The following is a 23,220-nucleotide window of genomic DNA, read 5'->3' as shown; positions in this document are numbered from 1 at the left end:
CCTGCATCAGGAAGAGTGTGGCCAGCAGGAGCAGGGAAGTCATTGTGCCCTGTGCTCAGCACTGCTCAGGCCACACCTTGAGTCCTGCGTCCAGTTCTGGGCCCCTCAGTTGAAGAAGGACATTGAGAGACTTGAAGGTGTCCAGAGAAGGGCAGTGAGGCTGGGGAGGGGTCTGGAGCACAGCCCTGTGAGGAGAGGCTGAGGGAGCTGGGGTTGCTTAGCCTGGAGAAGAGGAGGCTCAGGGGAGACCTTCTTGCTCTCTCCAACTCCCTGAAGGGAGGCTGTAGCCAGGTGGGGGTTGGTCTCTTCTCCCAGGCACCCATCACCAGAATAAGAGGACACAGTCTCAAGCTGCACCAGAGGAAGTTTAGGCTGGAGGTTAGGAGGAAGTTCTTTACAAAGAGAGTTGTTACCCTTTGGAATGTGCTGCCCAGGGAGGTGGTGGAGTCCCTGTCCCTGGAGGTGTTCAAGAGGGGATTGGATGTGGCACTTGGTGCCATGGTTTAGTCATGAGCTCTGTGGTGACTGCTTGGATTTGATGATCTTTGAGATCTCTTCCAACCTTGGTGATTCTGTGATCCTGTGGTAGAGTGACCATTCCTGGGGGTGTTCAAGAAACCTGTGGCCATGGCACTTAGGGCCATGGTTTAATGGCCATGGTGGTGTTGATCTGATGTTAGGACTCAGTGAACTGAGAATCTTTTCCAACAGGAACAACTGATGCTATGATCCTGCCTTGCTCTCTCACCAACTGGTGTCTGTTTCTATTGTTTTTTGTTTCAATGCTTGTCTCCTCAGTGCATCCTAACGTGAGCCAGGGTTGCCAAGGAGGGTGTGCTACATGTTCTGACTACAATGGATGCCTGTCATGCAAGCCCAGGCTCTTTTTTGTTCTGGAGAGGATTGGCATGAAGCAGATTGGAGTTTGTCTTTCCTCCTGTCCCAGCGGATACTACGGGACACGGTATCCCGACATTAACAAGTGTGCAAGTAAGTGCTGGGCAAGGGGAAGTGCTGGGGCAAGGGGAAGTGGTGGGGCAAGGGAAAGTGATGGGGCAAGGGGGAGTGCTAGGGGCAAGGGGAAGTGCTGGGCAAGGGGAAGTATTGGGGCAAGGGGAAGTGCTGGGGCAAGGGGAAGTGCTGGGGCAAGGGGAAGTGCTGGGCAAGGGGAAGCGGTGGGGCAAGGGGAAGTGTTGGGCAAGGGGAAGTGTTGGGCAAGGGGAAGCGGTGGGGTAAGGGGAATTGCTGGGACAAGGGGAAGTGCTGGGGCAAGGGAAAGTGCTGGGCAAGGGGAAATGTTGGGGCAAGGGAAAGTGGTGGGGTGAGGGAAAGTGCTGGGGTAAGGGGAATGCTGGGACAAAGGAAAGTGCTGGGACAAGGGGAAGTGTTGGGACAAGGGGAAGTGTTGGGGCAAAGGCAAGTGGTGGGGCAAGAAGAATTGCTGGGGCAAAGGAAAGTGCTAGGGGCCAGGGGAAGTGCTGGGAAAGTGGAAGTGCTGGGACAAGGGGAAGTGCTGGGGCAAGGGAAAGTGCTGGGGCAAGGGAAAGTGTTATGGCAAGGGGAAGTGGTGGGTTTGTCAGCTCTCTCCTGAATGCTATGTCTCCTTTTGAGCTCAGAGCACAGAGACACAGGTGGACAGGCCCTGTCTTTGTTCACTTCTGTTCTGGTAGTGCAGTAAACTTTAGCCTGAGCAAGGAGTTCAGGTGGAAGATCACAAACCAGCCTAAAGCTGAGGGATCTCAGCTCTGCATGCAAGACCTGCCTAGGATCCAGGGGATTGTCTCCTCAGGATCACAGGATGCTAGGGGTTGGAAGGGACCTCTGAAGGGACCCAGAGTGGTGGCACTCAGCCCTGAAGTTTTGTCCCCATACCTCATGGGCTATGGGTGTATTGGGGCACCAGTAGTGGAGCACCATTGCTGACATTTCTCCATAGGATCAAGAATGTTAGGAGTTGGAAGGGACCTTCAAATATCACCCAGTCCAACCCCCCTGCCAGAGCAGGACCATAGAAGCCAGCACAGGTCATACAGGAATGCATCCGGATGGTGCTTGAAAGTCTCCAGAGGAGACTCCACAACCTCTCTGGGCAGCCTGCTCCAGGACTCTGTGACCCTCATAGTGAAGAACTTCCTCCTCATGTTGAGGTGGAACCTTCTGTGCTGGAGTTTATATCCATGGCTCTTTCTCCTATCACAGGGTGCAACTGAGTAGAGTCTGTCCCCTCCCTCTTGACCCCCAGCCCTCAGATATTGATAGACATTGATTAAATCCCCTCTCAGAGTTCTCCTCTCCAGACTAAAAAGCCTCCTCCACACTCCCATGCTAACAGGCAATGCTGGTGGGCACCAGGCACTCTCCTCTAGCAGCAGGGGGCTCTGGTGGCAGCTCTGAAGAGTAGGAGCCAAGGGATGCTGGATCTCAGTGGCTGGAGCTGTGTAACCCACTGCCTGTACCCACCTGACCCCTGTGGCTAGGAGAGAAGGTGGCAGGTTGCAGTCTCTGAAGATGTGCTTTGTCCTGGTCCCTTGACAGCTTCTCTCACACTCAGTAGAGTCTCCTGATTGCCTGTAGCAGCTGGCCAGGTTTCTTCATCTGGCCAGGTTTCATCTAGTCTGATTTCATCCCAGTTTGGGAGAAGGTACTGAATCATAGAATCAATAAGGTCGGTAAAGACCTCAAAGATCATCAAGTCCAACCTATTACCTAACACCTCATGACAACTAAACCATGGCACCAAGTGCCACATCCAATCCCCTCTTGAACACCTCCAGGGATGGGGACTCCACCACCTCCCTGGGCAGCACATTCCAATGGTGAATGACTCTCTCTGGGAAGAACTTTCTCCTCATCTCCAACCTAAACTTCCCCTGGCACAGCTTGAGACTGTGTCCTCTTGTTCTGGTGCTGGCTGCCTGGGAGAAGAGACCAACCCCCTCCTGGCTACAACCTCCCTTCAGGTAGTTGGAGTGAGCAAGAAGGTCTCCCCTGAGCCTCCTCTTCTCCAGGCTAAGCAACCCCAGCTCCCTCAGCCTCTCCTCACAGGGCTGTGCTCCAGACCCCTCCCCAGCCTCCTTGACCTTCTCTGGACACCTTCAAGTCTCTCAATGTCCTTCTTACCTCCAGGCTGGGAGATAGAATATCTAACTGTTCTTTACCACTCAGGCAACATTTTGGCCCCACTATCTATTTTGACCCATAAATGAGCTGGAAAAGATCTCAATGTCCTCCTCACTTCTTTTATTTTTGCTGTTGAATTGACTGGATTTAATCCCACAGGTGATATAAAAACATGAGAGCAACAGGCAAGCAACCCTCCCAGATTTTACCTGGCAATAAAAGTTATTTAATGATCAGACCCCAGAGGAAAGTCCTGGAGAGTAACCTAACACTATGAAGTGTTTGCTCAAGTGTGTGGCCTTGTGCATCAGACCTGAGCTGTGCCATACATGAGGGAGTTGGTCTCTTCTCTCATGCAACCGGCACCAGAACAAGAGGACACAGTCTCAAGCTCTGCCAGGGGAGGTTTAGGCTGGAGGTGAAGAGAAAGTTCATCTCTGAGAGAGTTGTTAGCCATTGGAATGTGCTGCCCAGGGAGGTGGTGGAATCTCCATCCCTGGAGGTGTTCAAGAGGGAATTGGATGTGGCACTTGGTGCCATGGTTTAGTAGTCATGAGGTCTGTGGTGACAGGTTGGACTTGATGATCCTTGAGGTCTCTTCCAACCTTGGTGATTCTGTGATACACAAATTTTTATGCATCCCCTTAGAAAATATCAGAGACCTGGGAAATGTTTAGTTGATGAGATGGTGCTGGGTGATAAGTTGGACTTGATGATCTCAAAGGTCTTTCCCAACCTGGTTAATTCTATTCTATTCTATTCTCAATGCACCACTGATGCAAACTGGAGGATTTGAGCAGACCTAAAACAGTGCAGGACTTGATTGAACATCAGGGAATCATTTAAGAATGAAGGAAAGGGAAAAAAAAAGAAAAGAGATCTTGAAGCAAACCAGTCCCAAATCTCATCTACATTCTGGCATATTCTTTATTTCTCCTGGATGAATGGAGATAGATAGCATGGAGCTGGCCCAGCACCTGCACCCTGTGGGGTTAATTAGTGCCTGTGGTGTGTCAGAATAAGGCAGAAGCTGAGCATTTTTATCCTGTGCTGTGCTCTGTCTGCTCTTTCATAGAGTCATAGAATAGAATAGAATAGAATAGAATAGAATAGAATAGAATAGAATAGAATAGAATAGAATAGAATAGAATAGAATAGAATAGAATAGAATAGAATAGAATAGAATAGAATAGAATAGAATAGAATAGAATAGAATAGAATAGAAAGAATAGGTTGGAAGAGACCTTCAAGATCATCAAGTCCAACCTATCACTCAGCACCATCTAATCAACTAAACCATGGCACCAAGCACTCTATCAAGCCTCCTCCTAAACATCTCCAGGGATGGGGACTCCACCACCTCCCTGGGCAGCACATTCCAGTGGCAAATCTCTCTTTCTGGGAAGAACTTTCTCCTCACCTCCAGCCTAAACTTCCCCTGGTGCAGCTTGAGTATGTGTCCTCTTGTTCTGGTGCTGGCTGCCTGGGAGAAGAGACCAACCCCCACCTGGCTACAACCTCCCTTCAGAGAGTTGGAGAGAGCAAGAAGGTCTCCCCTGAGCCTCCTCTTCTCCAGGCTAAGCAACCCCAGCTCCCTCAGCCTCTCCTCACAGGGCTGTGCTCCAGACCCCTCCCCAGCCTCCTTGCCCTTCTCTGGACACCTTCAAGTCTCTCAATGTCCTTCTTAAACTGAGGGACCCAGAACTGGACACAGGACTCAAGGTGTGGCCTAACCAGTGCAGTGTACAGGGGTAGAATGACCTCCCTGCTCCTGCTGGCATAGAATCAATAGGGTTGAAAAAGACCTCAAGGATCATCAAGTCCAACCTGTCACCCAAGACCTCATGACTAAACCATGGCACCAAGTGCCACATCCAATACCCTCTTGAACAGCTCCAGGGATGGTGACTCCACCACCTCCCTTTGCATGGGTCTGCAGGAAGACAAGCAGTGTGAGGGCAGCATCAGGCCACCCTTAGCACCTCAGGGTCACTAGTGGCAGGCCCCACTGTGTGTGCATGAAGAAGATCTCAGCAGCATTTGCTTCCTTGGAGGACACTGCTGGAGTCGTGTGATTACGGGGGATGTGCGAGAGCCCACGGTGTGTCGTGGCAAAGAGCAGCAACCCCTTTGTTTCCTGTTTGCATTTCAGAATGCAAAGCTGACTGTGAGACCTGCTTCACCAGAAACTTCTGCACAAAGTGTAAAAGTGGCTTTTACTTGTACAGTGGGAAGTGCCTTGAAAAGTGCCCCGATGGGCTGGAAGCCAACAACCACACCATGGAGTGCACCAGCATCGGTAAGTCCTGCCTACCCCCTCTCCTGGCTAGTTTGCTCACAGGGGCTGGGGGATCTGAACAGGGCAGGAGTTCCCAGAGCAGTTCCACCACCAGGGCAGTGCAGCTGTGAATGGGAATGCTCTGCATCACCAGATGTGTTCCCCAGCACAACAAACTCTGGTTTCCCAAGCCTGCCATTTCACAAGAGGCACAAGCCTGGCTGCACCCCCACAAACTCAGCCTGGATGCTGAGGGCCATTCTGCCTCAGGAAATATGGCCTGCTTGCTCTGCCCTGAGGGAGAATGGCATCCATCTTCTGCTTGCTCTGTTAGGGAGTTATGCAGCTCTACTAACATCAAAGGACTCCGAAATCCCGAGCCAGACTCCACACGTAGCTGGAAGATTAAAATACTAACTGCTTTGCTTCAGCTCCCTCCTACTACCTTCCAAGCACGCATGGGGCAGCATTTGGGAGCTCACCTGCACAAAGGTGAAGGCTGGAAACTAAAACATTAAAGAAACGAAACCTGTAGCGCGCACACACACACACACACACAAAGCAACCAACCAAAACCAAGCCTAAACCCCCAAACGGTGCATCATCACCTGACTCCAGCCACTGGGGATTAAAATAAACCACCAAATAGTGTGGCACTGTCACTGCAGGCATGAGCCTGACTCACTGGCTGTGGAGAAGAGACCTTCTTTTGTGTCCCTCCAGCCTCTGACTCACCGGCTCCGCTTATTCACGCCGGGGCAATTTTGGAGGTCACCACACCTAAGTGTTTGCTCCATCCCTCTGCCACCCCGCTGGCTGAAAACAGAAGCAGCGATATATTTGCCTCCGGGGCTGCTGCAGTTGACACCCCCTGCCAGGGGCAGGCTGAAGCTGTGGCAAGGTTCAGCTTATTTTAGCCCGCCAAGCTGTGAATTGTGGTGGCTGAGGGCTGTGAGCTGCGGTGGAAGTGGGGACTTCTTCAGCCACCAGCAAGCAGGGAGGACTTAGGCACAGTCTGGCCGTGATGGAAACCTCCTCCCCACAGTGTACCATGGGCATAGTTCTCCCTGGCATTGAATGTTCTGGAGGGAGAGTCATGCAGGAATAAAAATGCCATGCAGGAGCTTGGCACTTCCCTTCTTCAACCTTAGTGACAGCGATGGGTTCAGAGTTTTCTTTTCAAGCAAAGCTTTTTGCCCTTGAATGAAATTCAAGGGATCAGTTTTGTTTCTTGATGGCTGTTTCCCAGAGCTGTAGGCTCAGCTGCTCTACCAATGAGTCAGTCTCAGCTAGGAGCAGCCATTTAAAGCTACAGAGGACAAACAACCTTTTTGTGTGTGTGTGTGTGTGAGCACGTGAAGGCCAATTATTTGAACAGGGGAGCTTCAGTGCAGTATGAAAACCAGAGTGATCCACAGGACAATTCACTGGAGGAAGGCTCCAGAGATTGCCTGAGGTCAGTTACAGTTTTAGGCTTTGGAAAATTTGGAATTAAGTTCTGGAGCTAGGAAAAAAAAAGGCTGACTTACAAGTCCCCTCCTTCTAGAGGGGTTAGAAGTGTTTCCTTCTCCAGTAGCGGTTTACAGTGAACATCAAGGGAAACAGAGATGCTTACTATCTTTTACCAAGGGAAGAATGCTGAGGAGATGGCACAAAAGAAGGATAAAGAGCATGCTCTTAAGCTTCCAAGGTTACTCCCATTAGTGTTCACTCTGTCTGGACAGGTGTCCAGCTGCACACCTTCCGAGTTCCCAGCAGTACAAGATGTGCATTCAGCTCACTTCAGAAACTGTAACACAACCATTTCCTGAGAAGCTTGCACCCCACCTGACCCAAATCCTCCTCTGCTTTGCCTGCCTACACTTTGCATGTGCTACAGCTGATGGCTCTTCCGCTAGCTAAGCTGAACACCACGCAGCTAGATCCCCAAAGGCGCTTGATTCTTAACGCGCCGCCTTTTGACATCACTTGGTGCTTTAGAATTCTCTTGATTCCCACATTCACTCCCTTGGAGACCAGCTGCAGCAGCTTGACACCATGACTCCACTCTCCTTTCACACCTGCATGGCCACAAGTGTAACCCCACTGAAGCCACAAGGATTTGTCCCTCTACAATACCCAAACAACCTCAGCTCGAGCCCCACTAACCGATTGGGCTGGGACCAGTTGTGCCCTTCCCGTTGCCACCTTTCAGGAGTGGAATGACACAGCACACTGACTGGCAGCACTATTGGACACTCTTATCTCCTGGGGGTGTGTTTTCAGCAGCCCGGCTCCTGCCAGTCCACTGCTCCTGATGACTTTCACTCATTATTTGGGCCACCTTTTTAGCTGATGCAGAATGAAATGAATGTAGCCTTGCGCGTTGTTGTGTGGCCAGAAAGATGCTGGCCGGGCTCAGCTTCTCCTATGTTTATTGCAGTGCACTGTGAAGCTAGTGAGTGGAGTCCATGGAGCCCTTGCACAAAGAGAGGAAAAACATGTGGTTTCAGAAAAGGAAATGAAGTAAGGTTCAGAGAGATCGTGCAGCATCCGTCAGCAAGGGGCAATCCTTGCCCTGCCACAAGCGAAAGCAGGAAGTGTATTGTACAAAGAAAGAAATGTCAGAAGGAAGGAAAAGGTACCACGTTGTTATCATCATATGAGATTGGTATTGTGCTTGTTGAATGACCCCTGTCTGAATTCCCAGGCCTTCACCAAAGCTCCCCTTGACATGGTGCTCAATGGGCTGGAGAGGGCTGTGGCCCTCGCCTGGAGGGAATCGAGTCCTGGCGCTGCTCAAAATGTGCACTGTGTGTGATCCAGAGAGGGCAGGGCGGGCTAGGTGGGAAGGCATGCTCCTGGTGCTGCTGCAGGAGCTCTCAGATGTTGCATGTGAAACTCAGAACAAAAAGATCCACCTTGGTGGAGCCATTTATGAGGGCATCAGGCAGCCAAATGTCACACTTCAGCCATGGGGTTCCTCTAAACCAGTTCCTGTTTCATGCTTCCCTACAGGTAAGACAGTTGCAGTGCTGTGGCCTCTCTCCCACCCTGAACTCTTTCTACTAGCACTGGCTGAGCAACATGGCCTGATCCTGCCATTTGCCTTTGGCTCATGGAGTCCCAGTGTGGGAGAAAGACCACAACACTGCATGGCAGCCAAGGGAATCTCCACTTGGCTTCACCCCACGAGCAAGAGTGCCGGCAGAACTTCCCCTCCCTGTGTGCCAGCTGGTGAATGGCAACTCACCTTCAGAATGGGAGATGCTTCAGAGCTCTAGGAAAGAATAATTTGTACAAATTCCACTCAGTAGAGATTGTTGTTCCATCCTTCCCTGTCCTCCCCTTCCTGCAGCAGGGAAGTTCCTTGATCTGTTCCCACTGCAGTTACTTAGGCTGGCACAGAAGTGTTGCTGGAATATTTGCTTTTCTTCATTCTTCTCATTTCCCCATCCTTCCCATTTCCCCATCTCCTCCATATCCCCATCCTTCCCATCTCCCCACCTCTTCCATTTCCACATCCTTCCTATTTCCCCATCTGTTCCATATCCTCATCCTTCCCATCTCTCCATCCTTCCCATCTCCCCATCTGTTCCACTTCCCTATCCTTCCCATCTCCCCACCTCTTCCATTTCCACATCTTTCCTATTTCCCCATCCTTCCTATTTCCCCATCTCTTCCATATCCTCATCCTTCCCATGTCTCCATCCTTCCCATCTCCCCATCTCTTCCACTTCCCTATCCTTCCCATTTCCCCATCTCTTCCACTTCCCTGTCCTTCCCATCTCCATCTCTTCCACTTCCATATACTTCCCATTTCACCATCTCTTCCATTTCTCCATCCTTCCTATCTCCCCATCTCTTCCACTTCCCTGTCCTTCCCATCTCCCCATCTCTTCCACTTCCCTATCCTTCCCATTTCCCCATCTCTTCCACTTCCCTGTCCTTCCCATCTCTCCATCTCTTCCACTTCTGTATCCTTCCCATTTCACCATCTCTTCCATTTCTCCATCCTTCCTATCTCCCCATCCTTCCTATCTCCCCATCTCTTCTACTTCCCTATCCTTCCCATTTTCCCCTCCTCTTACAAATCCCCCTTTCCTCCCAACTCAAAAGGCAGGTTTCAGCCTGGGGATGAGTGGAAGAAGTGGAGCAGCTGCCCCTTACAGTGAACCAGTTGTACCAAGTTGTAAGTTATGGTTTTGGCGTTAAACCATCACTAGGGTTGCTGCAGGTTACTTATAGAAACCTAAAAGAGCTTTGGAGCTTTTCACCCTTTTGAAGGGTGTTATCTAAGGATATAGAATCACAGAATTTTGTTGGTTAGAGATGGCCTCTAAGATATCAAATCTAGCCATCAACCCAACACCACCATGGCCACTAAACCCTGTCCCCAAGTGCCATGGCCACAGATTTCTTGAACACCTCAGGGATGGTGACTCCACCACCTCCCTGGGCAGCCTGTGCCAATCCCTGACCACTCTTGCAGCAAGGAAATTTTTCCTCCTCTCCAACCTAACCCTCCCCTGGCACAATTTCAGGCCACGACCTCTCATCACAGCACAGGCAGCAGAGCAGGGGGGAAAAGCCCTTTGTTGAATCCACCCAAGCTGCTTTTGCCAGAGCTGAAAATACAGAAGTGCAGTGTGACTCTGGCGTTGTGAAACCGGGGCTGTTTGGAGGCGCTAATGATGCTGTGCGCTTGCTTATGGCCGTTTGGCAATCACTTCAGAGTGGACAAGACATTTCTGTGTGAGAAACCCCTGCTGTTCCTGTGCACTGGGCACTTGAGAAGAAACTACTCATGCATTTTACTGTCAGCTTGTATTTTATGGGCCCTGAGCCAAGCCTTGCTTGAAAAAATGCTGCACACCACAAGAATTCCTTCGTAGTGATGAACCTTTTCCCCTTGTTCTTTCTGGGTGCATAAAGGTGGTGGTGGTGGTGGTTTTCTTCTTCCTGGACATGTCACAAGCTATTTTCTAGCCTGTTTTAAACTCAGTAGGCAATTCCTTCAAAAGCCAAGGTAGGTAGAGGGAGTCTCCACTCCCACTCTACCCATGCCTTTGGGATTTTTATGTCTGTGTCTGGCAGACATCGTCTTGAAACGCTCTGAAATGCACCACTCCATTTTCAGAAGGCACAAAAAGCTCCCCCATTCACTTCCCTACACCTTCCCAGGGAGATGAATTTAAGACTGGGGGGGGCAGGGGGGGTATTAAAGCATGTAATTCCTAAACCTGAGGAAATTCACCCACCAAAGCATTAGGTGAAACAGCTTTAAAGGGATAGAATTCGGTGACAAGCCAGGAAAATGAGAACTAAGCTCCAAGTGTTCCTTCTGCTCCTGTTGGAACAGGGAAATGAAACTTTCCAGCTTAATCTCCAGGCATCTTATCTTTTCTGCTGCCACTGTCCCTTCTTACATGGGGAGGAACTCCTGCTCCCCTTTGAACAGCAGAATAAGTGCAGCAGGCTCTGTTCTCAGGGCTGGTTGCGTCCAGCCAGCGAGCACAGAGAGAGGTAACAGCAAAAGCCTTTTGGGAAAGGGAAAGTAAATATGCTTCTATTTATTGTTAGGAAATATTTGAGCTGCATTTGGTGCTGTTACACAAGTCCCCACGGCTGCTCAGGCGTTGCTGTGGAGTTCAGCTGTCCTGGCGGCGGCTTTGGAGCTGGCGGTTCCCAGCAGCGCTGCTAATCTCTCCTTCAGGCCGTGAAGGGAGACTTAGCCCGGTCAGCCCTCTGCCATTTCCATCTCCAGTAGCTGTCTGTGGCCAAAGGAGTTAGGGCAAAGACCACATGATGACGGGCTGTGCTCGTCACAGACGCCTCAGTGCCTTTGCTCAAGGAGCTGAGGTCAGAGACAGGATGTTAGTCAGTTCAGGGGCTGCTATCGCACAGAGGCAAGGGCATGGCCACGGGGATGAGCAGAGGGCTGGAGCTGCTCTGCTGTGAGGACAGACTGAGGGAGTTGGGGCTGTTCAGTCTGGAGAAGAGAAGGCTCCCAGGAAACCTTCCAGTGTCTGAAGGGGGCTACAAGAAAGCTGGGGAGGGACTTTTGAGGGTGTCAGGGAGGGATAGGACTGGGGGGGATGGAACAAAACCAACTAGAAATGGGTAGATTGAGATTGGATGTGAGGAAGAAGTTTTTCCCCAGGAGGGTGGTGAGAGCCTGGCACAGGTTGCCCAGGGAGGTGGTGGAAGCCTCCTGCCTGGAGGTGTTTGCAGCCAGGCTGGATGTGGCTGTGAGCAACCTGCTGTAGTGTGAGGTGTCCCTGCCCATGGCAGGGGGGTTGGCACAGGCTGATCCTTGAGGTCCCTTCCAACCCTGACAATTCTATGATTCTGTGTTTCTGGAATGGCTACATAAAACCAGATAAAGCAGATGAAGAAGGCTGGTGGTTGAGTTTTTATTGTTGCTCTTATCTGCTGGTATGTCATTAATGCTTGTGAGACCTACTCTGACTCTTTTAGTTACCTCACTGGTTACAAAATGAAGTTTTACTGAGAGAATCATAGAATCATAGCACTGTGTCCAATTCTGGAGCCCTTATTGTGAGAAGGATCTGGAGGTGCTGGGAGGTGTCCAGAGAAGGGCCATGAGGATGAGCAGAGGGCTGGAGCTGCTTTCCTATGAGGACAGGCTGAGGGAGTTGGGGTTGTGCAGTCTGGAGAGGAGAAGGCTCCCAGGAGACCTTATTGTGGCCTTCCAGGATCTGAAGGGGGCTACAAGAAAGCTGGGGAGGGACTTCTGAGGGTGTCAGGGAGTGATAGAACTGGGGGGGGATGGAGCAAAACTAGAAATGGGGAGATTGAGATTGGATGTTAGGAAGAAGTTTTTCCCCATGAGGGTGGTGAGAGCCTGGCACAGGTTGCCCAGGGAGGTGGTGGAAGCCTCCTGCCTGGAGGTGTTTGCAGAATGGATGCAAAGAAATGGGAATAATGAGGATACAAAGAGCCCAGCCTGCCTGAAATGTTCTTTTTACTCATTTCCTAAATTAACTGATTTCAGTGTGTTCAGATGCAGCAATTCCCACCTGATTCACACACAGACTCCTTTTATACTTTGGTACCATCCAAACCTCAATGTAATTAATTCCATCATTCTCTTTTATTCCTATAATGGTGTTTGGGTTTTTTTTTTGTAGTCTGCTTTACTATATGGTTTTAAATTCCACTTTCCTCTCCTACCTTCCTCTCCCCTCACACTTCTTGCCTCTTACCCCCCGCACAGTGCAGTTACTTTTACCTCCCCACACTTAGTATCATAGTATCAGTCAGGGTTGGAAGGGACCACAAGGATCATCTAGTTCCAACCCCCCTGCCATGGGCAGGGACACCCCACACTAGATCAGGCTGCCCAGAGCTTCATCCAGCCTGCTCTTAAACATCCCCAAGGACAGGGCCTCAACCACCTCCCTGGACAACCCAGTCCAGGGCTTCACCACTCTCATGGGGAAGAATTTCCTCCTCCCCTCCAGCCTGAATCTCCCCACCTCCAGCTTCATTCCATTCCCCCTAGTCCTATCACTCCCTGAGATCCTGAGCAGTCCCTCCCCAGCCTGTAGGCCCCCTTCAGATACTGGAAGGCCACAATTAGGTCACCTGGGAGCCTTCTCTTCTCCAGACTGAACAGCCCCAACTCCTTCAGTCTGTCCTCACAGGCAGAGCAGCTCCAGCCCTCTGATCACTTAACATCTCCTTGTCTCCAACCTTTGACTGGTAGGCATAGGTTGAGGATCAGAAGTCTCCTGTAGCCATGCCCATGATTTGTCCCTCAAATAGATGTGGAGGAGAACTGCAATGTGCAGAGCTCTTCAAACCCTGCAGGTTTACCCATCAACATTATTTCCCTGCCTGGCCAAAGACAGGTCCCTCTGAGCTGCTGCTTATGAATGTGTGAGGCTGACTTTTTCTGGCCAAAGGACAACTATCAGGACCACACACCAAAGGATTTGTAGGGAAGGAATTGCACATTTTCATGCCTGACTCACTCTGCCAAGAAGAGAATATTCACCATATGACTTTCTGTTGAGCCCCAACTAATCCCCCCCTGCCCCACACACACACTCCTAAGTGTTCAGTGTGAAGAGATTAAAGGACTCACTAAAAGATTGAAGCATGTGGTTCTGAACAAGGTAGACATTTCAGGAGGTTGGGCAGTGTAAAAGCAAACAGATAGGCTGCATTCAGCCCATCCCTGGGGCTAGACTCCAGCAGTTGCTCTATCACCTGCTGAGCCCTCCCCAGCAGAGAAGGGAACCAGCAAAAGAAGGTTCCACAGGTTGGAAAGGAAACCTAATGAAGTAGACAAATTAACACCAAGGTCAACACAGGAGATCTAAAGTTATGCCCAGCCCAAACAAAGTGCAGCAGTCACAATATCCAGGAAGGCAGTCACAATATCCAGGAAGGCAGCCCCCAGGAGCAGGAAAAGAGTGAAGAGGAGGTCAAGCAGAGAGCCTTAACAGAAATCTGCTCTCTGCTCAGCTAAATTCTCCCTTTATACTGAGTGTGGTGCTCATGGTCTGGGATACACCTGGAGCCAACTCCAGCCAGCTGTTCTGGCTTGCTCAGAACTGCTGATGGCCTACAGCCATGCCATATGGATCCCTGTAGCAATGGAGCACAGAGGGTTCTGGAGTCTAGACTAATTTGTCCCTTTAGTATGCCTCACAAAGAAAAGATTCTGCAGTTAATCTCCACTTGAGGTGCCCCAACTGAACAGTGCACCCAAGGGGGCTTCACTACCTCTTTGCACAGCTTTTGAATAGCAGCACATCAAATTGGGGTTCCACGACCTTCAACACCCTTAGGAACTCCTATGAAGCCACTTAAGACTTGCATTAAGTATGTGCCATGTCAATACCACCCAGTTCCACACACACACACACCCCCCACCCCAAATTCTGGACTGCCCAGGCCTCTGGAATAGCCAACATGAATTTCAAGCCAAGAGGCAATGGGTGGAAGTTGAGGCAGAGGAAGTTCCATGGAAACAGGAGGAAGAATTATCTCACTCTGAGGGTGACAGAGGCCTGGAACAGGCTGCCCAGGGGGGTTGTGGAGTCTCCCTCTCTGGAGATATTCAAGACCTGCCTGGATGTGTTGCTGTGTGAGCTGCTCTAGGGGATCCTGCTCTGGCAGGGGAGTTGGACTGGATGATCTCTTGAGATGCCTTCCAGCCCCTAACATTCTGTGATTCTGTGAGTTTTGTTGAGCTCTGTTGTCACAGTGGAAACCTGAATATGATGTGGATGCAGTTTTTAGAGAGAAGGTTTTGCTCTCTGAGCATTCAGACAAATTCAGACACAGTCACAAGCTGTGACTCCAATGAGCCTCCATAGCCTTAGTAACAGCTTGATTAACAAGCACCAACATAAGCTGGGCAGGGACTGGCTTGAGAGCAGCCCTGAAGAAAAGGACTTAGGGCTGCTGGAGGATGATAAGCTCAACAAGAGCCAGCAGTGAGCACTTGCAGCCCAGAGAGCCAACCAAAGCCTGGACTGCAGGAAGAGAAGCACAGCCAGCAGGGCCAGGGAGGTGATTCTCTTCATCTGCTCTGCTCTGGTGAGACCACACCTGGAGCACTGTGTCCAGTTCTGGAGGCTCTATTACAGGAAGGATCTGGAGGTGCTGGAAGGTGTCCAGAGAAGGGCCATGAGGATGAGCAGAGGGCTGGAGCTGCTCTGCTATGAGGACAGGCTGAGGGAGTTGGGGTTGTGCAGTCTGGAGAAGAGAAGGCTCTCAGGAGACCTCATTGTGGCCTTCCAGGATCTGAAGGGGGCTACAAGAAGGCTGGGGAGGGACTTTTGAGGGTGTCAGGGAGTGATAGAACTGGGGGGGATGGAACAAAACTAGAAATGGGGAGATTGAGATTGGCTGTGAGGAAGAAGTTTTTCCCCAGGAGGGTGGTGAGAGCCTGGCACAGGCTGCCCAGGGAGGTGGTGGAAGCCTCCTGCCTGGAGGTGTTTGCAGCCAGGCTGGATGTGGCTGTGAGCAACCTGCTGTAGTGTGAGGTGTCCCTGCCCATGGCAGGGGGGTTGGAACTGGCTGATCCTGGAGGTCCCTTCCAACCCTAACAATTCTATGATGGGATTCACAACACTGAGGCTGGGCACCTGGAAATTAATTGTTTCTATCACAGCAAGGGTGATGTTCATGGTGGGGTTGATCCTGTAAGATTGGTCCTAAGAAGGACAGAAGAATCTGCCTTCTGAAAGTGCCCATTTCATTCCAGTGGCTGTTGAGGACAGCCTAGTATGACTGAGCTGGACTTTTATCTGCTGGATTTTAAACTAAACTCACATTTCTTCCATCTGCACAGTCATGAGTTTGCAACACTGCAAAATCTAACCCAAGGTTCCCCCAGGCTGGCTCTGTAAGCAAGATTGGTGTGTCTGCAGGCAATCCATGGGGTACCCATGGGAGAATCATAGAGTCATGGAATGGTAGAGGGTTGGAAGGGACCTCTTGAGAGCCAAGATGACCTAGGACAGGTCACACAGGAACACATCCAGAGAGGTTTTGAAAGTGTCCAGGGAAGGACCTCTCTGGGCAGCCTGCTCCAGGGCTCCAAACAAACAGCAGAGATGAAAAATTCTCATATAGAACAGAACAGAACAGAACAGAACAGAACAGAACAGAACAGAACAGAACAGAATAATAGAATAGAATAGAGTAGAATAGAATAGAATAGAATAGAATAGAATAGAATAGAATAGAATAGAATAGAATAGAATAGAATAGAATAGAATTAACCAGGTTGGAAAAGACCTTTGAGATCATCAAGTCCAATCTATCACCCAGCACCATCTAATCAACTAAACCATGGCACCAAGCACCCCATCCTGTCTCCTCCTAAATGTGCTCCCTGGGCAGCACATTCCAAAGGCCAATCTCTCTTTCTATGAAGAACTTCTTCCTAACAGCCAGCCTAAACTTCCCCAGCACAGCTTGAGACTGTGTCCTCTTGTTCTGGTGCTGGTTGCTTGAGAGAAGACACCAACCCCCACCTGCCTACAACCTCCCTCCAGGGAGTTGTAGACAGCAGTAAGGTCTCCCCTGAGACTCCTCTTCTCCAGGCTAAGCAACCCCAGCTCCCTCAGCCTCTCCTCATAGGCCTGGTGCTCCAAACCCCTCACCAGTACTAGTTTCTTTTAGTGTTGGTCAAATAAGAGTTACAGCAGCTTTGATAGACATCTAGTAATGGATGAAGAGGTCTTGTGAGGAGCAGCTGAGGGAGCTGGGGTTGTTTAGTCTGGAGTAAAGGAGGCTGAGGAGAAACTTTCTCACTTTCTCCAACTCCCTGAAAGGAAGTTGGAGTGAGGTGGGTGTTAGTCTCTTCTTGAATGATGATAGAATGAGAGGAAATGGCCTGAAATTGTGCCAGGGGAGGTTTAGGTTGGAGATTAAGGATTTTTTTTTCCCTGCAGGAGTCATCAGGGATTGGCACAGGCTGCCCAGGAAGGTGGTGGAGTCCCTATCCCTCGAGTTGTTCAAGAAACAACAGACTGAGGGAATTGGGGCTGTTCAGTCTGGAGAAGAGAAGGCTCCAAGGTGACCTCATTGTGGCCTTCCAGTATCTGAAGGGGGCTACAGGAGGGCTGGGGAGGGACTGCTCAGGATCTGAGGTAGTGATAGGACTAGGGGGAATGGAATGCAGCTGGAGGGGGGGAGATTCAGGCTGGAGGTGAGGAGGAAGTTCTTCCCCATGAGAGTGGTGAAGCCCTGGAATGGGCTGTCCAGGGAGGTGGTCGAGGCCCCATCCCTGGAGGTGTTTAAGCCCAGGCTTGATGAGGCTCTGGGCAGCCTGCTCTAGTGTGGGGTGTCCCTGCCCATGGCAGGGGGGTTGGAACTAGCTGATCCTTGTGGTCCCTTCCAACCCTGACTGATACTGTGATACTATGAAACCTGTGGCCATGGCCCTTTGGAACATGGTCTAATGGCCATGGTGGTGTTGGGCTGAGGGTTGCACTTGATGATCTTAGAGCTCTTCTGCAACCAAAGCAATTCTGTGACTGCAGTGGCTGCACATCTGCTTATTCAAAGGTGAACAGCCTCTTAGAGAAGAAGCCATGCACAGCCTGATACTCTCTGAACCACCAAAAGACCAAATTCTCTTCCCACACCAGTCCAACAGTTCCTCAATGTGCTGTCTTGAAACTCATTTTTCTGATCTAAAGGGGGAAGGGGGGAACAGAGGAATTGGGGGAAATCCTGCAGCTTTTTGGCACTGAGTACTTTTCCTTAACCATGTGTAAGTCCTAACCATTGCTATGTGGGAAAATAAGGCATCCCAGTCACAACCCATCCCCAGAGTCACATCCTCTCTCCCTCATGCGTCGGCATTTAAAAGGAGAGGGCCGGAGCACGTGAGCCGGGGGGGAGATGGCAGTGCACAGCTCACTGCTCTAGCTGTCAGAGATGGGGGTGTCCTGTGTGAAGGTCACTACTGTGGTTATGGTTAATGACCTTACTCCATGGCAGGTCACAGGCCTTCTGAGGCCTCCAGATGAACACCAAGCTAATTACTGCATCCCTGTGTTTACATCCTGCCTACGCCAGCGGGGCCAAGCGCTGGCCTCGGGGAGCCTGGGTTACTATAATTGAGGGATCTGTCTTGTGAAGCCTTTGCTTGTTTATTTTCTGTTCGTTGCTGCCAAGAGGACCTCTGATTTCCTTTCCTTGCAGGGGTTTTGACTCTTTAACTTTAACACATTTCCAGCCTTCAAAGCCGGGGCAGTGGAAGCTGGGAAGCCACTGGTTGCAATGTGATGGGAAACGGTGTCCTGGGAATGCCAGGGGGCTGGCACAGGGGGGAGTGAGCTGGCATAGAGATCTGGGTGAGAAGGGTTAAGAGAGTGAAAATAGAACCAATATGAGCTGGGTCAATCTGTGAATCCAAAGCAACTAATAGTAGAGGATGTGCTGACTGTAATTCCAGGGTGGGAACAGCTGCTTTTAAACTTCAACCACAGTGTTGGGGCTGTTCAGCCTGGAGAAGAGAAGGCTCTGGGGAGACCTGAGAGCAGCCTTCCAGTACATGAAGGGACTACAGGAGAGCTGGGGAGGGACTTTTGAAAAGAGCTTGGGGTGACAGGATGAGAGGCAATGGCTTTGAGCTGGGACAGGGGAGATTGAGACTGGAGATGAGGAAGAAATTCCTTCCAGAGAGGGTGGTGAGACACTGGAACAGGCTGCCCAGGGAGGCTGGGGATGCTCCCTCCCTGGAGGTGTTCAGAGTCAGATGGGATGAGGTCTTGAGCAACCTGGGCTGGTGGGAGGTGTCCCTGCCCAAGGAAGGGGGTTGGAACTAAATGATCTTCAAGGTCCCTTCCAAGCCAACCCATCCTATGAAACTATGATTCTCCAAATGTAATCACAGGCAGTTTTGAAAGTCTTCTTAGGTTGTTGTCTGCAAACTGAGGCCTTAAAATCAGAGCTCACTAGCTGCAATATTGCATTTTGCTACAAGCATGCTTATTTTCTTTGTGCTAGCATGAACGTTAAATTCTCATCACACCTCCTAGTCCTGACCTGTTTCAGCCATTCAAGATGAGTGCCTCTGCACTTGTGGTACTGTCCTAGCATCATGGAATTGTTTTGGCTGGAAAAGACCTCTGAGATCACCCAGTCATAGTAGTAGTATCATAGTATCAGTCAGGGTTGGAAGGGACCACAAGGATAATCTAGTTCCAACCCCCCTGCCATGGGCAGGGACACCCCACACTAGATCAGCCTGGCCACAGCCTCATCCAGCCTGGGCTTAAACACCTCCAGGGATGGGGCCTCGACCACCTCCCTGGACAACCCATTCCAGGGCTTCACCACTCTCATGGGGAAGAACTTCCTCCTCACATCCAGCCTGAATCTCCCCACCTCCAGCTTCATTCCATTCCCCCTAGTCCTATCACTCCCTGAGATCCTGAGCAGTCCCTCCCCAGCCTTCCTGTAGCCCCCTTCAGATACTGGAAGGCCACAATGAGGTCACCTCGGAGCCTTCTCTTCTGCAGACTACACAGCCCCAACTCCTTCAGTCTGTCCTCACAGCAGAGCAGCTCCAGCCCTCTGATCATCCTCCTGGCCCTTCTCTGGACACCTTCCAGCACCTCCACATCCCTCTTGCAATAGGGGCTCCAGAACTGGAGGCAGTACTCCAGGTGGGGTCTCAGCAGAGCTGAGCAGAGGGGGAGAATCACCTCCCTTGCCCTGCTGGCCACACTTCTCCTGATGCAGCCCAGGAGCTGATTGGCTTTCTGGGCTGCAAGTGCACACTGAGAGCTCCTGGTGAGCTTCTCCTCCCCCAGCACCCCCAAGTCTCTCTCCTCAGGGCTGCTTTCCAGCCAGTCACTGCCCAGCCTGCATTTGTGCCTGGGATTGCCTCCACCCAGCTGCAGGACCCTGCCATTGCTCTTGCTGAACCTCCTGAGGTTGGCTTGTGCCCACCTCTCCAGCCTGTCCAGGTCCCTCTGGATGGATCCCTTCCCTCCAGCCTGTCTGCTGCACCACACAGCTTGGTGTCATCAGCAAACCTGCTGAGGCTGCACTCAGTGCCACTGTCCCTGGCACCCACAATGATGTTGAACAAGCCTGGTCCCAGGACTGATCCCTGAGGGACTCTGCTTGTCCCTGGCCTCCCCTGGGCCATGGAGCCATTGACAGCCACTCTTTGGGTGCAGCCATCAGGCCAGTTCCTTATCCATCTAGTGGTCCAGTCCAACCATTCTCTAACCCTACCAAGGCTGGTGCTAACCCATGTCCCTCAGCACCACATCCCTGAACTCAGTGATCCTAGAGATCTTTTCCATCAAAACAATTTTGCCTCTTTGAAACACCTTGAGGGACAGGGATTCAACTGCAGTTGAATTCTCTTCCAGGCTGTGAGAACTCTTTTAGTGAAGATGTTTCTTCTCATAGCCCAACCTGAACCTCCCCTGATGCAACTTACTATGATACTATAGTGGTGAAACCCTGGAATGGGTTGTCCAGGGAGGTGGTTGGGGCCCTGTCCCTGGAGGTGTTTAAGCCCAGGCTGGATGAGGCTCTGGCCAGGCTGATCTAGTGTGGGGTGTCTCTGCCCATGGCAGGGGGGTTGGAACTGGATGATCCTTGTGGTCCCTTCCAACCCTGAATGATACTATGATACTATGATAACTTGAGGCCATTTCCTCTCATTCTATCCCTTGTTACTAGGGAGAAGAGACCAAGCCCCACCTGGCTCCAAGCTCCTTTCAGGTAGAGAGTGAGCAGGTCTGTGCACCACACCAAGGTTGTATTCCCTCACTAATAAGCATCTCTGTGAACAATCAGGCTGAAAAAGGCTGTGGGTGCACCAACCTGTCAGACATCCAACTGGTTTTAGCCTCACAGGTTGCTGGGATGAGGCTGTCCCTGTCCTCCTTGGGAGAAGTTCTTTCCTGCAGCCAGCTCCTCTCTTGCCACCTTCCATCTCCCCCTGTCCTGGGGGGCCTGGGAGCCGAGGGGAAGTTACTCAGCTGCACTGCTGTCATCTGGAGCATGCTATAACAAATGTGCTGGGCATGCTGGTGACAAACAGCATCCACCTCTTAATAAGGGGAATGGTGCTGAAGCTGAGAGGGAGGCATGTGGTCAGTTGCTCGTGTCAGGGAAGTGAATCAGAAAAAAGCTGCCTGCATTCTTCTGCTCAAAAGCGATGTGAGAGCTGTTCTCAGATCACTAAACCAAATAAGGGATAGAAAGCAGCTCTTGTTCTCTTTCTGATCTTCCCTTCTGGTGCCTCCTTGTGCTCTGGAATTGGCTGCCTGACTCTCTTTTAGATGCCTGAGCTCTGTAGGAAAACTAGGAAGGAATACCAACCTCTAGGAGCCCCTCTTCGCCCTTCTTCCAAGTGCCCATCAGGTATTCATTCAGCACCAAGTCTCTACAATGTTCCTCCTGGAATCATATTGCTTGGGACTGAGAGGAGCAGCTCCAGCTTTAGGTGGTGAAGTTTAGGTGTAGCTGTGTCTATACTGCTAAAGAAAAGCAGGCAAAAGTCCACTACTTGGCCACGAGGCTGAGGGCAACCTTCTGGCTTGCATCTAGACTAACTGGGAGTATTCCCTCCACAGGAGATTTGACTGGGGAAGAGGAATGCAGGTCAGAGCCCTCAAACAAACTACCAGATATGTATGCTGTGCAGGCACACAAAGGTCTGACTGGGCTCTGGTTTTCTTCCTTGGTACAGCTGTGCTTCAGTTATCACAGGATCAGAGGGTGTTAGGGGTTGGAAGGCAACTCCAGAGGTCATCAAGTCTAAGCCCCCTACCAGAGCAGGACCATAGAATCCAGCAGAGGTCACACATCCAGACAGGGCTTGAAAGTCTCCAGAGAAGGAGACTCCACAACCTCTCTGGGCAGCCTGCTCCAGGGCTCTGGGACCCTCAAAGTTAAAAAGTTCCTCCTCATGTTGAGGTGGAAGCTCCTGTGCTGGAGTTGATATCCACTGTCCCTGTCCCCCCCCCCCCCTCTTGACCCCCAGCCCTCAGGTATTTATAGACATTGATTAAATCCCCTCTCAGTCTTCTCCTCTCCAGACTAAACAGCCCCAGGGCTCTCAGCCTCTCCTCACAGGGCAGTGCTCCAGTCCCTTAATCATCCTGATAGCCCTCCCTTGGACTCTCTCCAGCAGATCCCTGTCCCTCTTGAACTGGGGAGCCCAGAACTGGATGGGATATTCCAGGTGTGGTCTCACCAGGGCAGAGCAGAGGGGGAAGAGAACCTCCCTGGATCTGCTGGACACACTGCTCTTAATGCACCCCAGGATCCCATTGGTCTTCTTGGCCAGAAGGACACACTGCTGGCCCATGGAGAACTTGTTGTCCACCAGGACTTCCAGGTCTTTCTCCATGGGGCTGCTGTCAAGTTATCTGTGACACCTGCAGCAGCTTCACATTGCTGTGCTCCAGGGAGAGGCAAAGGGGAGACTGTAGCACAGGGCAGAGACCATGAGTGAAAGGGCAGAGCAATGTTCTCTCTTACCCCACATCAATTCTTTGCACTGCATGCACTCCCCCAGGTACCTATCTCTCCACTCTGATCTTTCTAACACCACTTGAGTCAATAGTTCCAAGTCCTTATCCTAACTTGCAGTTCTTTAAGCAGCTCTTCCTGAGGGAGGGACATGTTTGTCCCAGTTGGAAGAGGAAATGAGCCTCCTCTGGGCTGTGTACCACAGCAAGGTACCTTGAGAGCTTCTTACTCTTGACAACTTCTTTCACAGTATCACAGTATCACAGTATAACTTAGGTTGGAAAGGACCTCGAGGATCATCGAGTCCAACCTATCAACACAGACCCCATGACTAGACCATGGCACCAAGTGCCACATCCAATCTCCTCTTGAACTCCTCCAGGGATGGGGACTCCACCACCTCCCTGGGCAGCACATTCCAATGACGAATGACTCACTCGGTGAAGAACTTCCTCCTCACCTCAAGTCTAAACCTCCCCTGGCACAGCTTGAGACTGTGTCCTCTTGTTCTGCTGCTGGTTGCCTGGGAGAAGAGGCCAACCCCTTCCCGGCCACAACCACCCCTCAAGTAGTTGTAGAGGGCAATGAGGTCACCCCTGAGCCTCCTCTTCTCCAGGCTAAGCAACCCCAGCTCCCTCAGCCTCTCCTCATAGGGCTTGTGTTCAAGGCCTCTCCCCAGCCTTGTTGCCCTTTCTCCTGACTCTCCAGAAGACCACAGCAAGTTGTTTTCTCAGCTCTGGGCAATATTTCCACAAACTAGAGGTGAAGTGAAGTGGCTGCTGACATCAGGGCTCCCCCAGCCTTCACCACCTGGAGAGCTGAACCCCCTCAACATTTTGTCT

At 51.1% G+C, this 23,220-nt stretch overlaps 1 protein-coding gene across 1 annotated transcript in view; it reads left to right on the top strand.

Annotated features, from left to right (window-relative positions):
• Positions 1-767: 767 nt before the first annotated feature.
• Positions 768-23,220, top strand: part of RSPO3 (R-spondin 3) — a 46,101-nt gene continuing 23,648 nt past the window's right edge. Inside the window, exons 1-3 of the mRNA XM_068170391.1 lie at positions 768-990; positions 5,273-5,419; positions 7,821-8,018. Of these exons, the coding sequence (XP_068026492.1) occupies positions 783-990; positions 5,273-5,419; positions 7,821-8,018 (553 nt within the window). The 5' untranslated portion in view covers positions 768-782. The remainder of the gene's footprint in view (positions 991-5,272; positions 5,420-7,820; positions 8,019-23,220) is intronic.

This window comes from Melanerpes formicivorus, unplaced genomic scaffold (genome assembly GCF_026170545.1).
Source record: "Melanerpes formicivorus ecotype bairdi unplaced genomic scaffold, bMelFor1.0.p_v2 SCAF_370, whole genome shotgun sequence".
Classification (NCBI taxonomy): Eukaryota; Metazoa; Chordata; class Aves; order Piciformes; family Picidae; genus Melanerpes; species Melanerpes formicivorus.
This window is presented reverse-complemented; position numbering and strand designations above follow the sequence as displayed.